The sequence below is a fragment of the Crocuta crocuta genome, unplaced genomic scaffold (assembly GCF_008692635.1).
Source record: "Crocuta crocuta isolate KB4526 unplaced genomic scaffold, BGI_CrCroc_1.0 scaffold35, whole genome shotgun sequence".
NCBI classification, from domain to species: domain Eukaryota; kingdom Metazoa; phylum Chordata; class Mammalia; order Carnivora; family Hyaenidae; genus Crocuta; species Crocuta crocuta.
Genome location: NW_027530625.1, coordinates 7,943,918 through 7,962,870, shown reverse-complemented (window position 1 = coordinate 7,962,870; position 18,953 = coordinate 7,943,918). Strand labels below are relative to the sequence as shown.

The 18,953-nt window shown below is 54.8% G+C and overlaps 1 protein-coding gene across 6 annotated transcripts in view; it reads left to right on the top strand.

The window, feature by feature from the left end:
* MED27 (mediator complex subunit 27) overlaps positions 1-18,953 on the top strand; it is a 256,683-nt gene that overhangs the window by 166,223 nt on the left and 71,507 nt on the right. For 3 of the 6 annotated variants that reach the window (XM_077768415.1, XM_077768413.1, XM_077768411.1), the window contains one exon: positions 7,355-7,396. The exons of 1 other annotated variant lie outside the window; for it this stretch is intronic. In XM_077768415.1, coding sequence (XP_077624541.1) covers positions 7,355-7,396 — 42 coding nt within the window. Of the gene's footprint in view, positions 1-265; positions 1,208-1,293; positions 1,451-7,354; positions 7,397-18,953 lie in introns of all 6 variants that reach the window. 2 more of the 6 variants (XR_013336121.1, XR_013336120.1) reach the window with 1 other exon arrangement.

Sequence of the window (18,953 nt, the reverse complement as noted above, 5' to 3'; positions counted from 1 at the left end):
GTTCTCCCCCCCCCCCCCCCACCCCCACCACCCAAAGCAGGCAGGAAAGTGGACTGTTAATAGGTGTTGGACGCACAGCAGGCCACCGTCAGAATGTCTGAGAACCACGGGTTAGAGAAGGTCCAGTAGGTTTCTTGGCTGTAGAAATTCTTAGAAACTCGAGTTTGCTGAGTGTCTTACGAGTCTCCCCAGAGGAGTATAGAGTGTGTGGTGTTTTCCTCGCTTTTTTGAACCCCAAACTCATTGTTTCTTCCTTTACTCTCAGTACGTGTGACACCGGCATTGTGCAGACCCTGCTTCTGACACCGTGGCTTCTAGAATAGAATCCCAACTCCTCGGCGATGCCCAGGAAGGCCGAGCGATGTGGCCCCTGCCTTCCTTTCTGACCTCGCCTGCCGTCCTCCGCGCACGCTTCACCCAGCAGCCTTCTGTGCCGCCGTGGCTCCCACGAGCCTGTCACCCGTCTACACCCCCGAGCCCTTGGCCTGGGGTGCCCTCTCCCCCTTGTCCACCGGACACACTCACTCTGCCCTTCACACTGGCCTCCCGCCGTCCCCTTTCTCTTCCCGTCCCCGTGTTCCCAGGGGCCTCTTCCACGAGCGCAGGCTTGGAGGTGCGGCCCCGCGTGTGTTCCGAGCGCAGCACAGGCCGGCTTGACGGGAACACACCCATCTCACTCCGAGCACTCTTTGTCCAGGATTAGAATCAGCACCTCCTGGCTCTGTTTACATTTCTAGCGTGCAGTTAATAAGAGCACTAAGCGAATCCCGTGTGTTGACCTTGCAGGCGTCTTGCTGCACAGACCTGGCCCTCAGTCGTGGCAGAGGCCTAGGCTCTGTCTGAATCAGCCGCCTTTGCCAGATGAGGAGATTGAGCCCTCGAATGGGACGGGGACTTGCCCGCTGTCGCACCGCACCGGGTCCCGGACCCCCGCCTGCCAGGAGCACCTCAAGGGGCCGGACTGTGTCCTGTGACTCTGTCCCAGGGATATGCCTCGGGTCGCGGGGAGCTGGAGCAGCCCAGGACTGTGCGGGAAGGGATAGAGAAGGCCGCGTGGGATGGGACCGTGCTGCAGCTGGGGTGGAGAAGCGGGGAACCGAACCTCAGAGACGAGGACCCACAGACGCAGCAGGGAGGGAAGTCATAAGTAAATTAGAAGATGAAGGAGGTGCACACACCACGCGCGCACACGGCACGTGTCTTCCTGGTAAGATATGAGCGTGGGTTCTCTGCTCCTCAGGAAAACACGAGTGTGTGCCTGGAAGGCTGAATCGGCTGTGATTCATATCGCAGATGCAACACCGGAGGCCGCCTGCTGCGTTTTACAACCGTGCGCTTCGGCCCCAGTGGTCAGCAGGGACCCTGAAACCGGGAAGAGCAAGACGGAGAGGACCGAGTCGCTGGTGGTTTTAAAGACACATTAACCTCATTTGGCAGAGGACGCTCTCAGGTGACTGACTGCTCGGCCCAGAATTGAATCCTTGCCAATTTGATTAGCCCCTTCTTGTTTTTCAGAGCACTTTACAAAACCATGCAGACATTATTATTAGCGTTCTATTTTGAGTGCTGATGCTGCTATATGTGAGTTTATATATATTTATATGCACGTAAGCAGTTGTGTAATCAACATGCTGAAATGTCTAGCACACCCCAGACAAAAGGCAACCTTTGGAAGGAGCCGTCGCTCACAGCTGGGGGTGTGGTGCTCAGGAACAGATTGCTGCCCAAAGTTCTGCTGTTCCAGACCTGCGGGCCTGCGTTTGCTGAGCTGGGGCCTGGGCGCTTGCCTGGTGGTAACGTGCTGCCGCCTCGGAGAGCACAGCCACCGACACCACGGGTGCAGCCTGGAAAGCCACAGCCTTGCTGGGGCCTGAGCTTCTGCGACCACAGCCAGTCAGCGTCCCCCAGACCCAAAGCAGCCGGGCTCATCCTAAGAAGTTTCATTGTCCCTGTTCTTACAGTAGCGGCACAGCGCTACGACCCCCTCCCCACCCCACCCCCGATTTCCAGACCTGGAAGGTTTCTTCCCATCAGAATCCCCGGAAGGCCATCACTCTACAGTTTTCAGTAACCACCAGCCACCACTACCCTAATCAGTCTGCCTCTTCGCCTGAGATGCGTATTTTTGATACCAAGCTCCAGTCGACGAATTCCTCTAATAAAATACAGAAATGCTTTTAAAACTTACCAACCCGCTCTTCGCTGTAAGCCAGGAGGAGCAGAGAGCCATGACTCAGCATGTTAAAAGGCAGCTTTAAGTTGAATACCTGGCCATTGTCCTGATTTTATACCTGTCAGACTTAACTGAAAAAATATAAGTGTCTCGGTTGAATTTATCTTATTAGGGGATTTAGGTTATGTTAATGCTATAGCTTCATTAATTACCCCATATCAATAAAAAAGGCAGCTTTTAGCCTCCTAGCGAAAGAGAGGAAGAGAAATGGTGGTATCAAAGGGAACCTTCAAAGACAGCCAGAGCTGTCTCCAGGGTAATTTCTGATCCCCGCATTCTTCCCACTTCAAAGTGGGATGTGTGTGTGTGTGTGTGGGTCGAGGGGGCTGGGGAAGCTGGAATCTGATTTCTCTAATAAGTGTTGGCATCAGCCCCGTTTGATATTAGATGCAGGGAACATTTTGATTTGTTATCGCCTTTGAAATTGTTCAGACGACCTTCAGAAAAACGGCCTCTTGTTACTTATGGGGGAAGGGGGGAAGCCAGGGAAGGGGATCCGGTGGAATTCACATGCAGAGGGTGCCCCGGAATTGTGGTTTCTGCAGTTGTGGGTCACACACGTCTGTCCTGATGGGAAATGAAAAGTTGAAGAACAGACCTGTACCCCCACTCTCTCTGGGAAGACTCGTCCGCCTTTGTTTTCTGCAGGGAGGAATGGGCGCATTGAGAAGGTGACCACGTAGAGGCTGCTGGTTTGGAAAACCCGGGCGGCCATGGGGAAAGGGAGGGTCGTGGCTGGTTTATGGCCCTCCACCCCCTACCGGCGCATCCCTGTTGACCTTGCAGGGTGAAGCTGCTAATAAATAAAAGCTGTAAAAGTTGGAAGACCCTCATGAGGCTTATACGTTTTGTTTGGAATTGTCAATTTTAGATCATTTATAGTACCTTGTACTGTTTTTTGAAACGCAGAATGGGTAACTTCCCGATAAGCTGCCAGAAGTTTTCGCTTGCTGCTGAGTGAATTTCAGTGGCGATAACTGTCACCTGAGCAGACCTCATAGCAGATTTGTCTTACTGAACTTGGCAAGAGTGTCCCCCCACCCACCCCCTGCAACAGCTGCGGCAGCTCAGGGGTACTGCCGTTCGGCACTCCTGGATTCTAGCCAAAAGACAGTCCTCCTGGTAGAGAATTTTGTACCACATACTCATGTGTGATGTCACACAGGTTACTGAACTTCTCTGAGCCTCAGTTTCCTCCTCTGTGAGTTGGGAATGGGTTTATCATCCTCATCCGGATCTCTGGAAGCCTCAGAAAGCTAACGCAGGCAGGTATCATGCGGACCAGATGCATAGCCCTCTGCAAAGGGCGTCTGCCCTCACCGGGTGTGTAGAGATGCCGATGGCGGGGGTCAGCGTCACAGCTGCCGTGCCCACGCCTTCTGATGTTGGGCGTTCTGAGTTTTCCCTTCGGTAAGTCAGCTGATTGTCACCATTCGTATTAGTTGCGTGGCCCTTTGACGTCTTGATGTTGAACCTGAGAGCAGACGTGTCTGTGCTGGAGCAGTTGGTCGTCAGTGAGGTTTGTTTCCATTTTGCCCGAGAATAGAGCACACTCCTGCCCCTCAACTACTCACTGCGACCCCCAGAGGCTGCTCCTGGGACTGCAGATTCAGCCACCAATTACCGTAAGGTTGGCTTTTCCATTTTAAGATCTTTCTAATGCTTGCCCAGAATACCGAGGGGTGCTTTACTTTCTTTCCTTGTCGTTGTAGTTCAGAATAATTTGCCGTTCATCAGGCTGAAAGTTTACAGCCTCCAGAATGCTCCTCCTTGAATATCACAGCCGGTAAAAAATTGGTAGCCATACCCGCCTTTGCAGCAACTAAGCTGAAGCTAATAAATATTCACTTGGATCCGTCCTGGTTCTCTGAAATGAATTTCTGAAATCTTCCTGGCCCTGAGGAAAGGCAGGGCACGGACTTCAGAACACTCACTTAAATAGCTTTCTTTGGCATAAATCTAGCAGAAAATCTGCCTGCTGTGCCTTCGCAGCAATAGGGGACCCCATTGTCCTCGGACCCCTTTCTTACTGTGTGCACCTGGTACATAGGCTGTATTGTCTGACATCCTTCGGTCCCAGATGGTTGGAGCTATTCCCTAGGGTCCTGAATAATATATTTAAACCGCCTTTCGAAAAGAGCAGCACGCTCACTTTGAATGAGCGTGGTGTGTTCTGAGAAGCCACAATTAGGTTGGAGAGTCCATCTCTTAATTAAACTTGCGCGTATTTCTCCCTAGATGATTTCTCCATTAAAACATTCTGCAGCTCCTGAAGAGGTTGGGTTTTTTGTTTTTTGTTTTTTTTTTAATAATTTTCTCTTTTAAATAAAAACTGGACCTCTCCAGTCTAGATGCAGCTTCTTCCTTTTCTCTTTTTCCGTGGCCCTCTGTTTGTGTGGCGGCCTGCCTATGTCTGACGGGAGCAGGCAGGCAGGAGGGATAAACCGTGAACAGCCTCGGGAGAAGCATCTGGGGGCTTCCCGTGGAAGGAGGCCGGTACCTGCTCCAGGTGAAGACACTGGTGCTCCTCTCCCTAAAATGTGGATTTAGAGTCTCAGGCCTCTCTGTCGTCTTGGCAGTGATTTGGTAGAACTAAGAGATACAAAAAATCATTCGTATTCATTCTGCCCTCTCTGAATAATCTTTAAGTGCAGCATTTTAAAGCCCCGGGCTGCACTGCGGCCCTGAGAACCCAGCCGGAACCCCACTTCCCCCAAGTACGACCGGCCGGCTGGCAGCTTTCTTGAACAGAATTGAAGAAGTGACAGCGGGGAATTCATTCCACAGGTTTCTCCTGAGGCTCCCTTCAGAGTTCGCTTCCCCCCGGCAAGCTGCTAACCTGCCGAATTAAAATTCTAATGCCTAAAGATTTTTTTAAATATAAATCAAGTGGTTTAAGTGGAGCAGATGGACAGGGGACAGTGACTGAACATTGACACCCCCTTTTCTGGAGAGCAGATGAGCCAGAGTAGAAGGAGCAGGTCAGGTAGGGGCTTCTGTGGAAACCAGGAAGGAGAAGTTGGCAGAAAGGGCGGGAACAGGGAGGGGAGGGCCGGTTCGAGTGAAGGTTCAGGCGGAGTTCTTCCCATCCCTTTCCTGGGCTTGGATCCGCGAGGCCTGCCGTCTCCAGCAGGTGCCCCATGGGGACACGTGAAGTTTACACGAAGCCAGTTCCGAGCAGGAAGAAGCCAGAGAGAACTGAATGCGTGCCTGCTCGCAGAGCACCTTTTGATCCCCAAGGACCGTTTCCAGAAAAGCAGGTTTTGGTGTTTTCCTCAGAACAAAAAGAGAGCACTGAGGTGGCCCCGCCCAGCGCAACACCCGACTCCCCGTCTTCTTAGGGGACTCTTCCCACCTGATTGCTTCTCTTGTTCCCGGGGGCTCCAGAATCACTAACACAACCGATAGGCCAGACAGTCCTCTCTCAGGCTTCCACCTTGACCACTGGCCAACCCCAGAGGCAGGCTCCAAGAGGCCCATTGACCAGCTGCTTCAATTTGTTCAGCTCTTGAACTCATATATTAGAGTTGACTTTTTAGCCTCCAGGGGACATACTGACAGCCTGTCTTTTAATCTGCGCTGTCCTTGAGCTGTATGGCCCAGCACTGTATTAGGGGTCATTGTATTTTTGCCATACTTCATTCGTTCTAAACTCATGAAACAACGAGAATGGATTGACTTGATTTATGATAAAACTGTTAAACAAAAGTCCTTTTCATTAGAATAAACTCAGTGAAGTGCCCTGTGCCAGACCAGGTGGAGCCGGAGGAGGGTGGCCTGGTGACTCGGAGCCCTGGCTGGGGTCTCCCGCCTCCTCACTGTGGAGAAGGGGTGCGCCGGATCACGGTCCCTGGCCCGACCAGCCACACTTATGTCACCGTTTGGGGAGCAGAGCTGAAACAGACAGATGGACAGGTCCCCGGGCCCACTGAAAACTACCAATTCACACCCTCCAGGGGAGGGACCAAGAATCTGTACATTAAAAACAAACAAATAAACAAACAAAACCAGCAGCTTCTGCTCCAGCCAAGTCTGAGCACCCCAGGGGAGATCGTCCCTAAGAAGCCCATCGAGATTACCCTGGGCAAGCAGGTGGCTCCGGGCCGTCGTTTCCGCTTCTGGAAAGTGAGTTTGCTAGTGGGCATGACCACACTGGTTGTTCCCGGGGTTACGGGCAAGTGTGCGTGCAGGGCCCAGTGTGGTGCCTGCCACGGGACAGGCGCTCGGCACCTGCAAGCCGCTGGCTCTCCTGCCCGCGGCAGAGACCTGCCAATGTCTTACATGCCAGCTCCCACACCAGCGCAGCGTAAGCAAAAGAAAGTTCCAGACTGGGGGCGCCTGGGCGGCTCAGTCGGTTGAGCGTCCAACTCTTGATTTCAGCTCAAGCCATGACCTCACAGTTCATTGGCTTGAGCCCCACATTGGGCTCTGTGCTGTCACCGCAGAGATGCTTGGGATTCTGTCTTCCTCTCTCTCTCTCTCTCTGTCCTCCTCCTCCTCCCCTGCTTTCTCTCTCAAAATAAATAAACTTAAAAAGAAAGATGCTTGGGATTCTGTCTCTCTCTCTCTGCTCCTTCCCTGCTTTCTCTCTCAAAATAAATAAACTTTAAAAAAAAGATCCAGACGATTTTAAACACAAAGAAAATTTGAAATTTTTTTGAAAAGGTAAAGAGAATCAAGACAACAGGTATGGAAATAATATCTTAGACACGGCAACTGAGCTATGACTCTCTAATAAGGTGACATTTGAACTACAGAAAGCTAGGAGGAGCGATGTGAGGATTTCAGGCAGAGGGCACAGCAGGTGTAAAGGCCCTGAGGCAGGATCGATCGAATGATCATTGGCATTCAAGAGAACCATGGTAGGAGTCCAGGTTAGAAGAGTGAGCCAGGGGCTCAGCTCATGTGGCCTTGGATACAGCCAGTGACTCCAGCAGACTTGTCTGTGTCCCCTCCGTGAGCTTCCTTAAATCACTGACAGGCTGAGAAAGAAGAAATCCAAGCAGGACGTTTGAGATGCACGTGCAAGGCCATGGTTCTGTTATTCCGTAATGACGTTTAGTATATCAGGCTGACAGGTGTAGCTGGAGCTACATGATGCTTTTCTCTCTTTCCCCCCAGCTTGATATATGGTCCAAATCCAACTATCAAGTGTTCCAGAAGGTAAGCTCTATTTTTTGCTTCTCACTGATGAGGCAGTAAGGGAAATGTGAATGCTTTAACGTATAAACGTTGCTCTTAAGTTAGAGGGTTTGTTGGGTTTTTGTAAATGAAGAAAAGCCAAACACAAAGGTTTCTCACGATATGATTCCACGTATATGACATTCTGGAAAAGAGAAAACCTTAGGGACAGAAATCAGACCAGTGGCTTCCAGGGGGAGGCGGTAGGAGTAACGGCAGAAGATTGTCCCCAAAGGGCCACGCGGACACGTGTTAGGGTGATGGACACCTTCCGGATCTTAATTGTGGTGGCTTTCGCACACTAGTATGTTTCCAAACTCCTGGGGCCGTGCACCCACCCTAGAGGAAGACCAGTGTTTCCCTTCCTCCCCCCGGAGAAACCGCAGTCCTTCCCTCCTGTGTGTGTCTCCAGTGAGTCGCCTTCACTACGCGCAGACGTGCCTCTCCTGGCCGCCAAACGTGGGGGGGGTTGCCCCGCAGTAACAGGCCCGACCCGGACCCCAGCTGGGTGTCCTACAGTTGAACTCAGCCTGACACCGTGTACCAGGGATAGAGGCTGACAAGTTCGGGCTCTCACCTGTGCTCCTGCGCCACCCGCCGTAGATCACAGGTTCCCGAGCCCCCGTCCCCACGCTCTCTTAATTCTCCAGAGCAGCAGGGAGTAAGCAGTGCTTGCTTACTTCTGCCAGGTTATGAAAGGGCATGAGATCCAGGTGACCAGCCAGACGAAGAGATACACAGGGCAAGGCCTGGGAGGGTCTCGAGCACAGAAGCTTCTGTCCCCGTGGAGCTGAGGCACATCCCCCTTCTGGGGTCATGTTGGCCAGTCTGGAAGCGCCCCGAACCCTGTACTACCAGGATTTTAAGATTTTGTTTCTAAGTAATCCCTGTAGCCAGCGTGGGGCTCGAACTCACAACTCTGAGATCAAGAGTCACGGGCCCCACCAGCTGAGCCAGCCGGGTGCCCCTGTGCTGCTGGGGGTTTACAGAGGCCCCTCACAGAGGCTAGCCAGTCATTAACTCCGCTTCCAGCCCCACTCCCTTGTCTCTGGAGGATGGGGGGCGGGATGGAAAATTCTAAGCCTCTAATTACTTTAATCATGGCTTGGTCTTTCTGGTGACCAGTCCCCATGCAGGTGCCCACCCAAGGTCCCCTCGTTAGAACAAGAGGTGACCCTAGCACTGTATCACTTAGGCTTTCAGGAGCTCTGTGCCAGGAACCAGGGGCGAAGATTTAAAAAAAAAACTGCATAAATGTATATTTTTTCCTGTTATCTCACACCTTCAAAGGGTGAGTTTTGCTATATAGAAATCATACCTTAAAACAAAACAAGACAAAACACAGGCTTTTGAGTGCCAAGCTAACCTAAGTTTTAAGCTCCATTCCTCAGAGCCCTGAGGTCTATCCAGGTGCCTCGCACGGGCTGAGAGAGGCAGGCTGGCCCCGTCTGCACCCTACCCCCACCCCCACCCCCACGTAACATTCTGGTAGCTTCTTTTTCCAATGTCAGGCTTCCCCTTGAAATGCTGTTAGGGAAATGTGGCTACAGAAAATCCTTTCCCAGCTTCTGATGGCAGAAGGGGCCCTTTCCCCAAGCAGCTCAGCACCTGGGGCTTATGAGGGTTCCCTGCACCCCCCACGGCACCCTAGCCGGTTCCCCCGTGGGGCACCAGCTACTTTCCCCTGCCCTCAGCCGCCCCCCGTCTCTACTTTAATCCAGCAGTGCACACAATGGACTTGGTTGGAATTTCCTTCGTTGCCTCGTCCAGCTCAGTAAGTTACTCAGGGAGCCCGTTTGGCATGTGCCAGGCCCCACGCGAGGTGCCGGGAACACAAGGGAAAACGAGACGGACGAGGAAGATGACGACTCCAGGTTGTGAACGAGGGGCCTCTCTCGGGGCAGTCCCATCCCAGGAGGCCTTTATGGGGCAAAACCTAACTAGGACAGGCACCTCGTGGGAAGTGCCAGTCATGGGAGAGCCATGGGGAGACCCTCGCAGGCCGTGGAGGAGGCAGCCCGGCCCCAGTGTTGAGGAGCACGTTCTAAGGACCGTCGGAGGCCTGTGTGATCGACCGCAGCGGGGCAGGGAGGCGGAGCCCGGGCTCGGCAGGTGCCTCTAGGCCCTGCTACAGAATTTGGATTTCATTCTCGAGTCCACTGAAGGGATTGGTGCAGAGGAGGGACATGAGTTTGAAAGCTGAGCCCACCTCATTTCCACTGGAGTCACAGCTGCATCCAAGGGGATGCCAGGTAGCTTAGAGAGAGAGCATAGAGTTTGGGGGGTTTTTGTAATTGAGGTGAAATTCACATGACATAAAATTAACGCAGTTCTGTGACTCGTAGAACCTTTGTGGTGCTGTGGAACCCTCTCTCTATCTAGTTCCAAAGCCTTTTCATCAGTCCAAGAGGAATCCCTGTTCCCATTGAGCAGTGAGCTTAAGGCTTTTGTATCAAAGCAGCATAAGGACCAGCCCTCTAATGGTGTTTAATACATCACTTCACATTGTTCCCTGGACCCTTGTCCATGAAAGGCTAAGACAGGACTGGTGCCTGGGGCAGGAGAGGGGCCTGAGGAGCGACACCACACCTTTAGGGAGGCTGTAAACGCTTTAACGTTTCAGTCTTTTTTTTTTTTTTAAGTGTTTAATTTTTTTTGAGAGAGAAAAGAAAGATAGAGTACGAGCAGGGGAAAGGCAGGGAGAGAGGGAGGCACAGAATCTGAAGCCGGCTCCAGGCTCCGAGCTGTCAGCACAGAGCCCAACGCGGGGCTCGAACTCATGAACCGTGAGATCATGACCTGAGCCAAAGTCGGACGCTTAACCGACTGAGCCCCCCAGGCACCTCTAAAGTTTCACGATCTTAACACAGTCAAATACAACATGCTGTCTTGGGTTGGATCCTGAAACAGAAAGAGGCTATTAATGCGAAAATGAGTTGACTCAATAGTAAGTAACCAATGCTGGCTTCTTAGTTGCGCCAAAGTTATCTGGTCATGAAGGATGTTAACAGGGGAAACTGGGCGAGGGGTACATGGGAGCTGTGTGTACCATCTTTATAACTTTTCTAGTCCAAAATTAAGTTTATTTTAAAAAGAAAATCATGGTCTTGACTCCTCGAATACTCCTTTACCCAGCCAAGCTAGCTTAGAAGGATAATGGAGAAGCGAGCCGCCGACCCTCGGCCCGGAGCCTGCAGGAAAATGTGTGTGGTCACAGGCGTGTGGTCATAGGCAGGCTTAGTGCGGCAGCGGCACGTGACACTCAGCGTCCTTGTCAAAGTGGCCATGCCAGAGGCACGTACTTGTTCCGCGTGCATAAGGTCTCAGCCTTAAGTGCTAACTTTATCCGTGCCAACTGCGTTCGTCACGTTCCCCCAGCAGCTGTGGAAAAGCATTCTAGAGAGAAAGAGCAGCGGTCACTGTCCCGCATTGTGTGTCGCTCTAATAGTGAGGAGCGTTAAAGCGGGTTTGTTTCTTTAACCTGCTTTATCTTGGTGTCCTCTGTGGTGCTGTGATGAGTTACGTTCCCCGGGCTCCGCAAAGCCAGGCAGCGGCTTCAGGGAGCCATGAGCGTGTAGACCGCAACCTGGTCTTTTGACAATGGTCCAATTTCCATTCACATGCCCCACGTGAAGGGCTTGCACATGCTCGCCTTTGCACATGTTATGTATTTTAACGTTCTGTGTGGCATTAAGTATTTTTGAATGCAAGCAGAAAGTTTATTAGGAAGTTGTAGAATGTGTGAAACACAGATTTGGTGAAGCACAGATGTGGATAGACAGTGCTATATTTTTATTCCCTAAAAATAACCTGCCACGCATTCTTTGTATTTGTCTAAAACTACACACGCACATTGGAGCAGTGTGAAAGTTTGGTATTAGTCCAGCCGGAGAGATAGGGGACCCCGCCGGTTCCTACCTCGTAGTTGATGGAGTGTGTCTGAAGCAGGGAAAGTGGATGCATCTGTAGGGCTGGGGGTTAGCTCAGCTGAACGGCACCGTGTGGGTGAGCAGAGCCCTGTCTGAGCTTGCTGTGTCACCCTTGCCTTCAGCTATCTTTATCTAAATGCACTTGACCTCTGATACCAACCTGCACTCAATTAATGAGCCATAATTTGGGGATCGGAGGTGTTTCTCTCCGATTCCAGTAGTGAAGAGTCCTTTTCCTGTCCCAGGGGCAGGTAAGAGGTCGTGGCTTAAAGAGTCCTCTGTCTTCCCGACTAAAAGGTTGTCTATTTGCCGTCCACGTAAGGAAGATACTGGAAAATAACACAGTACAGAATTAAGCTTAATCTTTTATCAGCGAAGCTTTCAACTAATCATCCCATGGAAAGGTTTGAGGTTTTGTTTAAAAAGTCACGTGTTCGTGGAAGATGCTGGTGGGGAGGATGGAGGGCCCACCGTGTGGCCTCACAAAGGTGCAGGCCGGTACAGTGCTTGTTTTCCCGCGCGAGCCTCGGGCCGCGTGGGTGGACAGAGGACAGGCCACACGGTAAAGCCAAGCTGGGACCACTTCGTTGCAGGTTCTGAGGACCTGGTGCAATTTACGGGATGGTGTTCGGCACTTCAGACTCAGAACGCCAGGAGAGAAGATTTAGGCGGCGGTGTGTCTAAACTCGGCTTTTTAAGTCTCCGCTTTTTCTCAGAATCCTATTTGCATCTTGCCCACCCGCCTAAATCTCGGGTGTCCTGATGGATGTTACAGGTAGCGGTCCCCAGAAAGAAGCTGACCGCACCCATGCCGGCGGCCCAGGCAGGGGAGGGCCAGCTGTCCACGCCGCCCAGAAAGGCCAGGCCTGAGTCAGGAGCAGAGTGCATTTTCAGACAACAGTGACACGGTCGAGGAGGGTCCTCGGGCATCAGTAAGAGGCCCTGTCTCGGGCAAAAAACAGCTCCCAGATGTCCTCACGGCGGTGACAGGTGCCGCGGCCGTGTGCGCGCAGTTACCGTGGGCTGTGTACTTCCCTGCCTGCAAGCGGCCGCGGCCGCAGGGGGAGAGGCCTGCTGGGAAGGTGGGTCCCCCCCCAGGCCTTGGCCCTCCATGTGACAAAGCAGGAGGGTGGGAGGGGGGCTGCCTCACAGAGCTCACACTTGCCTCTTCATTCCCGAAAGATAATGTCAGGAGCGAAGAGGGTGGAAGCACACACTCCTCAGGCCGTGCGCGCAGGGCTCCCCTGGCTCAAGACGGGCACACGAGGTCCTGTCGCAGATCCCGCCACGTGAAACTAACTGCGGCCTCTGCCTTTTGTCTGCAGCGGGGACTGTCAGCAGGCCCTTGCCCTCTCGCTCATTAGACCCCTTCCCCGGGCGCGGGGAGGCGGCGGAGGGCTGGGGACGGCGTGCTGTGGGCCGCGGCTGCCGACAGGCTCCCGTCATTGACTCCGTCCTAGGGCGAAGACGCTTTTTATAGCCGCCACGTCTCCAGCAGAGCAGACTCTGAGAATGGAACTCAGAAATAGGGGGCCGCCTGAAAGGGCAGAAGCACAAAGAGGCAGGAGGGGTTTCAGACGTGTGCGTATTTTCCTGACATTTAAACTCTGCAGGGGCAGCCACCGTTTTGATCTTTAACCTCCTCATTTTCAAAACCGTGTGTGTTTTCATCCAGGAACTTAGGAAGAGTGCGAGCAAATCTGCGGCTACTCGCTGCGTTGAAGTCCTGGCGGGGAGGCTGGGGGAGGGGGAGCAGCAGAGGTGGGTGGGTGGGGATGTGAGGGACAGTAGCACAGGCACCGGCGCAGCTTTCGCGATGTTTCTACTCGGAGAAAAACACAGAAGTAGCCCGCGGACGTCCAGCACGGAGTTCCACGGTCACCGTCCCCGGTGCTTCAGAGGGAAGAGTGGCCCTCCCTGAGCTGTGCTGGCGCAGGACCTCAGGGCGGGCGGGTCGTCCGGTGGCCGGCACCGTTCAGGCCAGGCTGCCGCGCTTCGTCCCTCCCACATTCGCTCGTTCTCGTGTTCACTCACTCGTTCACGCCTTGAGACCGAGACCGGCCTCGACAGGCAGATTTTGTCGGGGCATGTCTCCCGAGTGGCCATCCCCACCCAGTGCTTCTCGGTACGAGGACTGGGTCATTGTAGGCCTTCAGTGGACGTGTTGGACACCTGCCGTAAGTTGAGTGCCTACCCAGGTCATATGCGATCAGCCCAGCGTGTCGCTAATCCCCGGTCCCAGGAAAGGGAGCCGTCCCAAAAAAGGATCGTTCCCAGGGGACAGGACTACTTCTTTTGAATGAGGCTGTGCGGCACATGTCGCTTGGTTGTGTGTGCCTGCTGTGACATCGCACATCACCAGAGAGGCTCAATGAATAGTCGTGCAGTTATTTGTAGCCTCGTTCTCTCTAATACCCAGATTTTCTTCCCTTTTGTTCCTTTCACAAAGCCCTCCGGAAGTGCCACAAGGATCTGGAAGTGGCTGTGGCTGTGGCCGTGGCCAGAGTTCAAAGCCCTGGCACCACATAGCCAGCCTTTCCCTCGTTCGGTGCTCTGCTTAGGTGAGGCCGTCGGCAGAGGCCCCCATGCCTTAGAAGGACCCTGCAGCCTCCACAAAGGGGAAGGGACCTCTGCCTTCTCCAGTTGCCGTCACTCACTCTGACCTTGCCCTTTTCTCATAAATGCTGGTTGACTTTTCTCAAGGAAGAGAACTTAGGTTTCATAAACCAGATATGGCAGCATTTGGGGCCGTGTTTCTGTGCATCCCGTTGCTGCCTCGTGTGCCCTGGCGCTCCCAGAAAGAGAACAGGAGGGAGCCACTCTCCCCGGTGCAAGGACCGGTGGGCGGACCCCAGGCCAGGGGCGGTGCGGGGGCCAGCTACCGGGCCACCGAAGCGCTTCAGGGAGGGAGAGGTGGCGGACAGTTCCAGGGTCATCCCGAAGGGCGGCCCTTCCTAGGCTGACAGCCGGGCCGTGTTGAGCGGGTCGGATAAGCAGAAGGACAGTGGGAGTGGAAGTTGTGGGGCGCCAGCCTGAGGGGCCCTGGGCGCAGAGAATGGCAGGGACGGATCATTACCGTCTGCATACCGCGAGAGTGACGTTTATCACCACCTTTTCCCGGAAGGGGCACGTGCAAGTCTTCACAGGACAGACTTGATCATTCATTTTCCCCTCATGGCAGCCCGGTTCCGTCCTCTGCAAGGTGCCCTCCACCACCGCTGAGTGTGGTAGTGCCCGAGGGCCTTGCTCAGACACTCGCTCGTGCGCGGTTCCAGGGCCAGGATGCGGTCCCGCAGTGGCCTCGGCTCTGCAGCCTGTTTCTTCCTGGGGCTGCGTGCGCCCCAGGCCTGAGTCCAGCAGGTGCTTCTGGGAAGCCTCGCCGCCCAGCACTTCCCAGGCCTGTTCCCGCAGACAGCAGGCTGCCTCGCCCCCTCCCTTGGGCCCCAGTCGGCGTTCCCCACGGTGGCCGTTCCAGAGACAGGCAGTGGCTGAGAGCCGCTCTGGCGTGCGTGCGGCCTCAGCTGACCACCACTCCTTCTGTGGCCTCACTTGCCTCAGTTTCCCCATGTGGAGGATGCAGATGATACGAGCACCTGCCTCCCATAAATAGTGTGAGGTTGGGTCCACAGGTGTGAGGTACAAGGGGAACCTCCAGTCCGGGGCTCGCCCGACCTCCCCAGTGTGCTTGTCGGCCGTGACCACTCTCCTCTCCTCAGTCAGGCTCCTCCCCCGCCAGTCCCTTACCTCACTGACCATGCCTAGCGTCTTCTCTGGGCTCCACTGTCACCTCTTCGCAGTCTCCCCAGCGTGGACACGTTAGAGACTCAGGCTCTGGGCTCAGCCGGGCCGAGGTGTGTGTCCGGCTCTGCCATGCGTGGGCTCACCAGCTGGGAGTCAGCCTCTCGCCACGCTTCAGGTCCCATGGCCCTTACGAGGGGAAATAATATGGTGCTGCCCCGGGGGCTCAGTCTGTTAAGTGTCTGACTTCGGCTCAGGTCATGATCTCATAGTTTGTGGGTTTGAGCCCCGCGTCCGGCTCTGTGCTGACAGCTCTGAGCCTGGAGCTGCTTCAGATTCTGTATCTCCCTCTCTCTGCCCCTCCCCGCTCAGTCTCTCTCTTCTCTATCTCTCTCTCTCTCAAAAATAAACATTAAAAATTTTAATAAAAAATAAATAGGAGAAATAATAGAACCTACTTTGTGGGGTACATGCTGTGAGGACTCCGTGTGAGCATAAAGCTTACAAAGTGCTTGGCGCTGGGGTTGCCCTAAGGAAGTGTTCAGTGAGTGTCGGCTGCCGTCACCCTCACTATCAGGGGAAGAGCCACGAACTCAGAATCTGTGGCCAAATAGAGACGTACGACCCACTTGGTGCTCCGTGTTCTTAGCGAGGGAGTCCAGAGACCAGCTGCCACGACAGCCCCACCCGCTCCCGGCTAAGCGACTGCATCTTCGGTGTGTCTAGGAGTGCAGCCTCCCTGCCTGGGCGGAGGGTGAGCCGTCCCTGCAGTTACAGCCACCCAGCATGCCTCTTGGGCAGCTCTGGCGTGCTGGTGTGGGATCACGGTCCCAGGACTGGAACATTCCCCCACAGCCCGAGAGGCCCAGTGGCCCCTCCCGTGATCCCCAGGAGGCGCCCGAGAACACTGTGTTCCGCCCGGACGCCCTGTCTCTCCCGCGGCAGGGCTCCCTCCCTGCTCTGCTGATCTGTTCTTTTCCCTGCGGTTGCCTCGGCTTGATAGGGAAGTAGGTGGTGGTGTCTGGGTTTTCTTGGGAGCCCAGATGTCTTTGGATGTGTTTATCTGACTGCAAGGCTGTTCCTGCAGAAAACAGCATCACGCCAAGTGGGTCCAGAGCAGTTCAGGTATCCTTGGGCTCGGACTCGGCGACGGGCAGTAGCAGCAGCTGGCATTTTACCATCTGGAGAGCGGGGAGCTATTTCTCGTTCATCTAAATGAAGAGCTTTAATTCTCTAATCCCGGGAAATGTCAGGGACCTTTTGTGTGCAGCTCCTCTCAGCCCTGCACAAGGCCTTTGGCAGAAGCTGGAGGCCGGTCGGGCCTCTGGGGGGTTCCCTCGTGGCCCCCCCAGGCTTCTCCTGTTCACCCAGCCCCTCCTCCGGGCAGCGCCCCATGACCCCCTCCTTTCCCACCCCCAGACCCCCTTCTGCTCTGCTCCCCGGACACCACTGGCCAGAAAGAAATCACTAGAATCTGGCCTGTGTTGTGTCTCATTCGCTCAGGATCCTACCAGGTGAGCAGCACCAGTACGGAGCCACCTTTCTGAGCGCTCTCCTCTCCCTAGGTGCCCCGAGCGAGGCCCGGGGAGGACACGGGAGGCCCCTGTGGCCCCTCCCTTTCGGAGCACACGGCCTGGGGCCCGGCGGGGCTCCGGAGGGTCGCAGGTCGGGCAGGCGTGGGCTGGGGTGTCCGCAGGTGTGGCTGGGGGTTACGGCAAAGCGCCAGAAGGGCCAGGAAAGCAGGTTTGGGAGGAGTGGCAGGCAGTGACAGAGTGTGTCGTGAGGCTAAGGGAGACGTGGCTGGGACCTCCAGGTCATCCGGGTCCTTGGGCACCACGCCATGGTGTTTCCAAGACCCCCACAGGTGTGTGTGTGTGTGTGTGTGGTCGTTAGCCTCTGGAGGCCTCGGCAGCCAGTCTGCACTCAGGTCCAGGGCGTCGAGGCGCCTCCCCCAGGGTGTCTGTGGCATCTTGGCTGCAGCTTTGAAGAGATGGGGGCAAAAGCCCCGAACCAAACAAGAGCTCCCTTATGGAAGCGCTGGCACGTGTGAGGCCTCACCCTCCCAGACAGAGCTGGGTCTCCAGACTGGCTGCTCATCACGCAAGACGGAGCAGCCGCGCCCATGTTGACCAGTCTAGTTCCCACAAGGGCACCCCCTCCTCTGCTCCCCCCGCCCCTGCCCCAGCAGCACTGGAGCCAGGCTCCAGGGATGGCGAGAAGCCCTTCAAACCCATGCAGATGGCCCCCTTCATCAGCAGAGAGGGAGGTATTGATCACATCTGAGTAATCCCGGTCCCCCCGGACTGCGATGTTTCCTCCTCGGGCCTCTGGGCCTGACGACCCCCACACGGCATACAAATCCAGGGTGCGGATTACAGACCTGGGTTGCATAATTAAGTGAAACCACCTGCTTCCTCCTCTACTGGACTTCTTCCCCAGCTTCAAATTTTTTTTGTTGTTTGTTTTTTTTATTTATTTTTGAGACAGAGACAGAGCACGAGTGGGGGAGGAGCAGAGGGAGAGGGAAACACAGGATCTGAAACAGGCTCCAGGCTCCGAGCTGTCAGCACAGAACCTGACATGGGGCTCGAACTCACTAACAGTGAGATCATGACCTGATCCGAAGTCAGCCGCTCAACCGACTGAGCCCCTCAGGTGCCCCTCTACCCCAGCTTTAGAAGCTTGTCCCTGCTCCGTCCCCGTCGCCTCCACCCCCGGCACTTTCAGGACTGACTTTCCAGCATTCCCATTTTGAAATACTGATGGCTCCTCTTTCATGGAACAAGTACTTCTGGGACTGTTGTAAATATCCTGCCTAAAGCCAGTGTCCCTCCTCGGTGGTGTGGCCAGCATGGATGGCTGTCTCGTTACACATTTAACGCACAACCTTCACGTCTTTAACTCCTTGGACCCACAAAGAATGTTCTCGTTCTGAGCCATTGCTGGTGCCCCTCTCCTTAAGGGTGGGTCTGTCCTTGGCAGAGCCCTGAGAGGGGACCCCAGATTCCTGGGCTGCCCTTTTTGCAGAGCATTAAGGCACATCCTGTGACTAGAAGTGTGTTGCAGTGTGTGCGCTGCAGTCTCTTGAAGGCCTTCACGATGGAGAGAGGCTCCCAGCACCGAGAACAGTGCTGTGCTCACAGTCTCCCCGAATCTGAGCCAGGCTCCCCAAGCCCTCTGTGACCGGCCTAGAAGTTGAGGACTGCGCGGGAGATGGAGGGTGCGCTTCAGAAGGGGACAGATCAGCTCCTCCTTTTTAAAAGAACAAAGGGCTTCAATGTCACCGCCGGTTGGCCTGAGGGTGGAGCTCAGCACGTACCCTCGGGGCGTGCAGTCAGGCCCTGCAGCAGCGGCCACTGAAAACCTGGACCTCGGGGTGGGTGCCCGTGATCCCAGCCTCGTGTTCCTTTACCCGGGCCAGCCGGGAGAGCGATGTGGCCAAGGTCACCCAGATAATTAGCGATGAATCCAGGACTGAAGTCCGGTCTCCTGACGGTGCCACGTCACCTTTCCCGGCACGCTGCCTCTGGTTGTGTTCCTGTGGGCCAGAGACCACGTTCCCTCCAGAGTGTGTGAAAGCAGGGACTGGCTGGAGGGAAGCCAGAATCTGGGTCTCTGTCGGGCTTCTCTTTTAAATAAGCAGCTTCTAAACACTCGGGTACTTAACTTTCACTGTGAGTCTTGTGGGACACACTTTTAATAGAAGCCTCCGCTCTCCAGCTCAGCGGTGGCGGCCTCAGGCCGCAGGGCTGTGTGCTGGCAGATCCCGGGCTCGGCGCTGTCAGTCGGTCGCATTAGCAAGAGCGGTGTGTCACTGCCAGAGCCCCGGTGCAGGCTCAGCTCCCACTGGCTGGTAGGACGCAAGCTGGGGC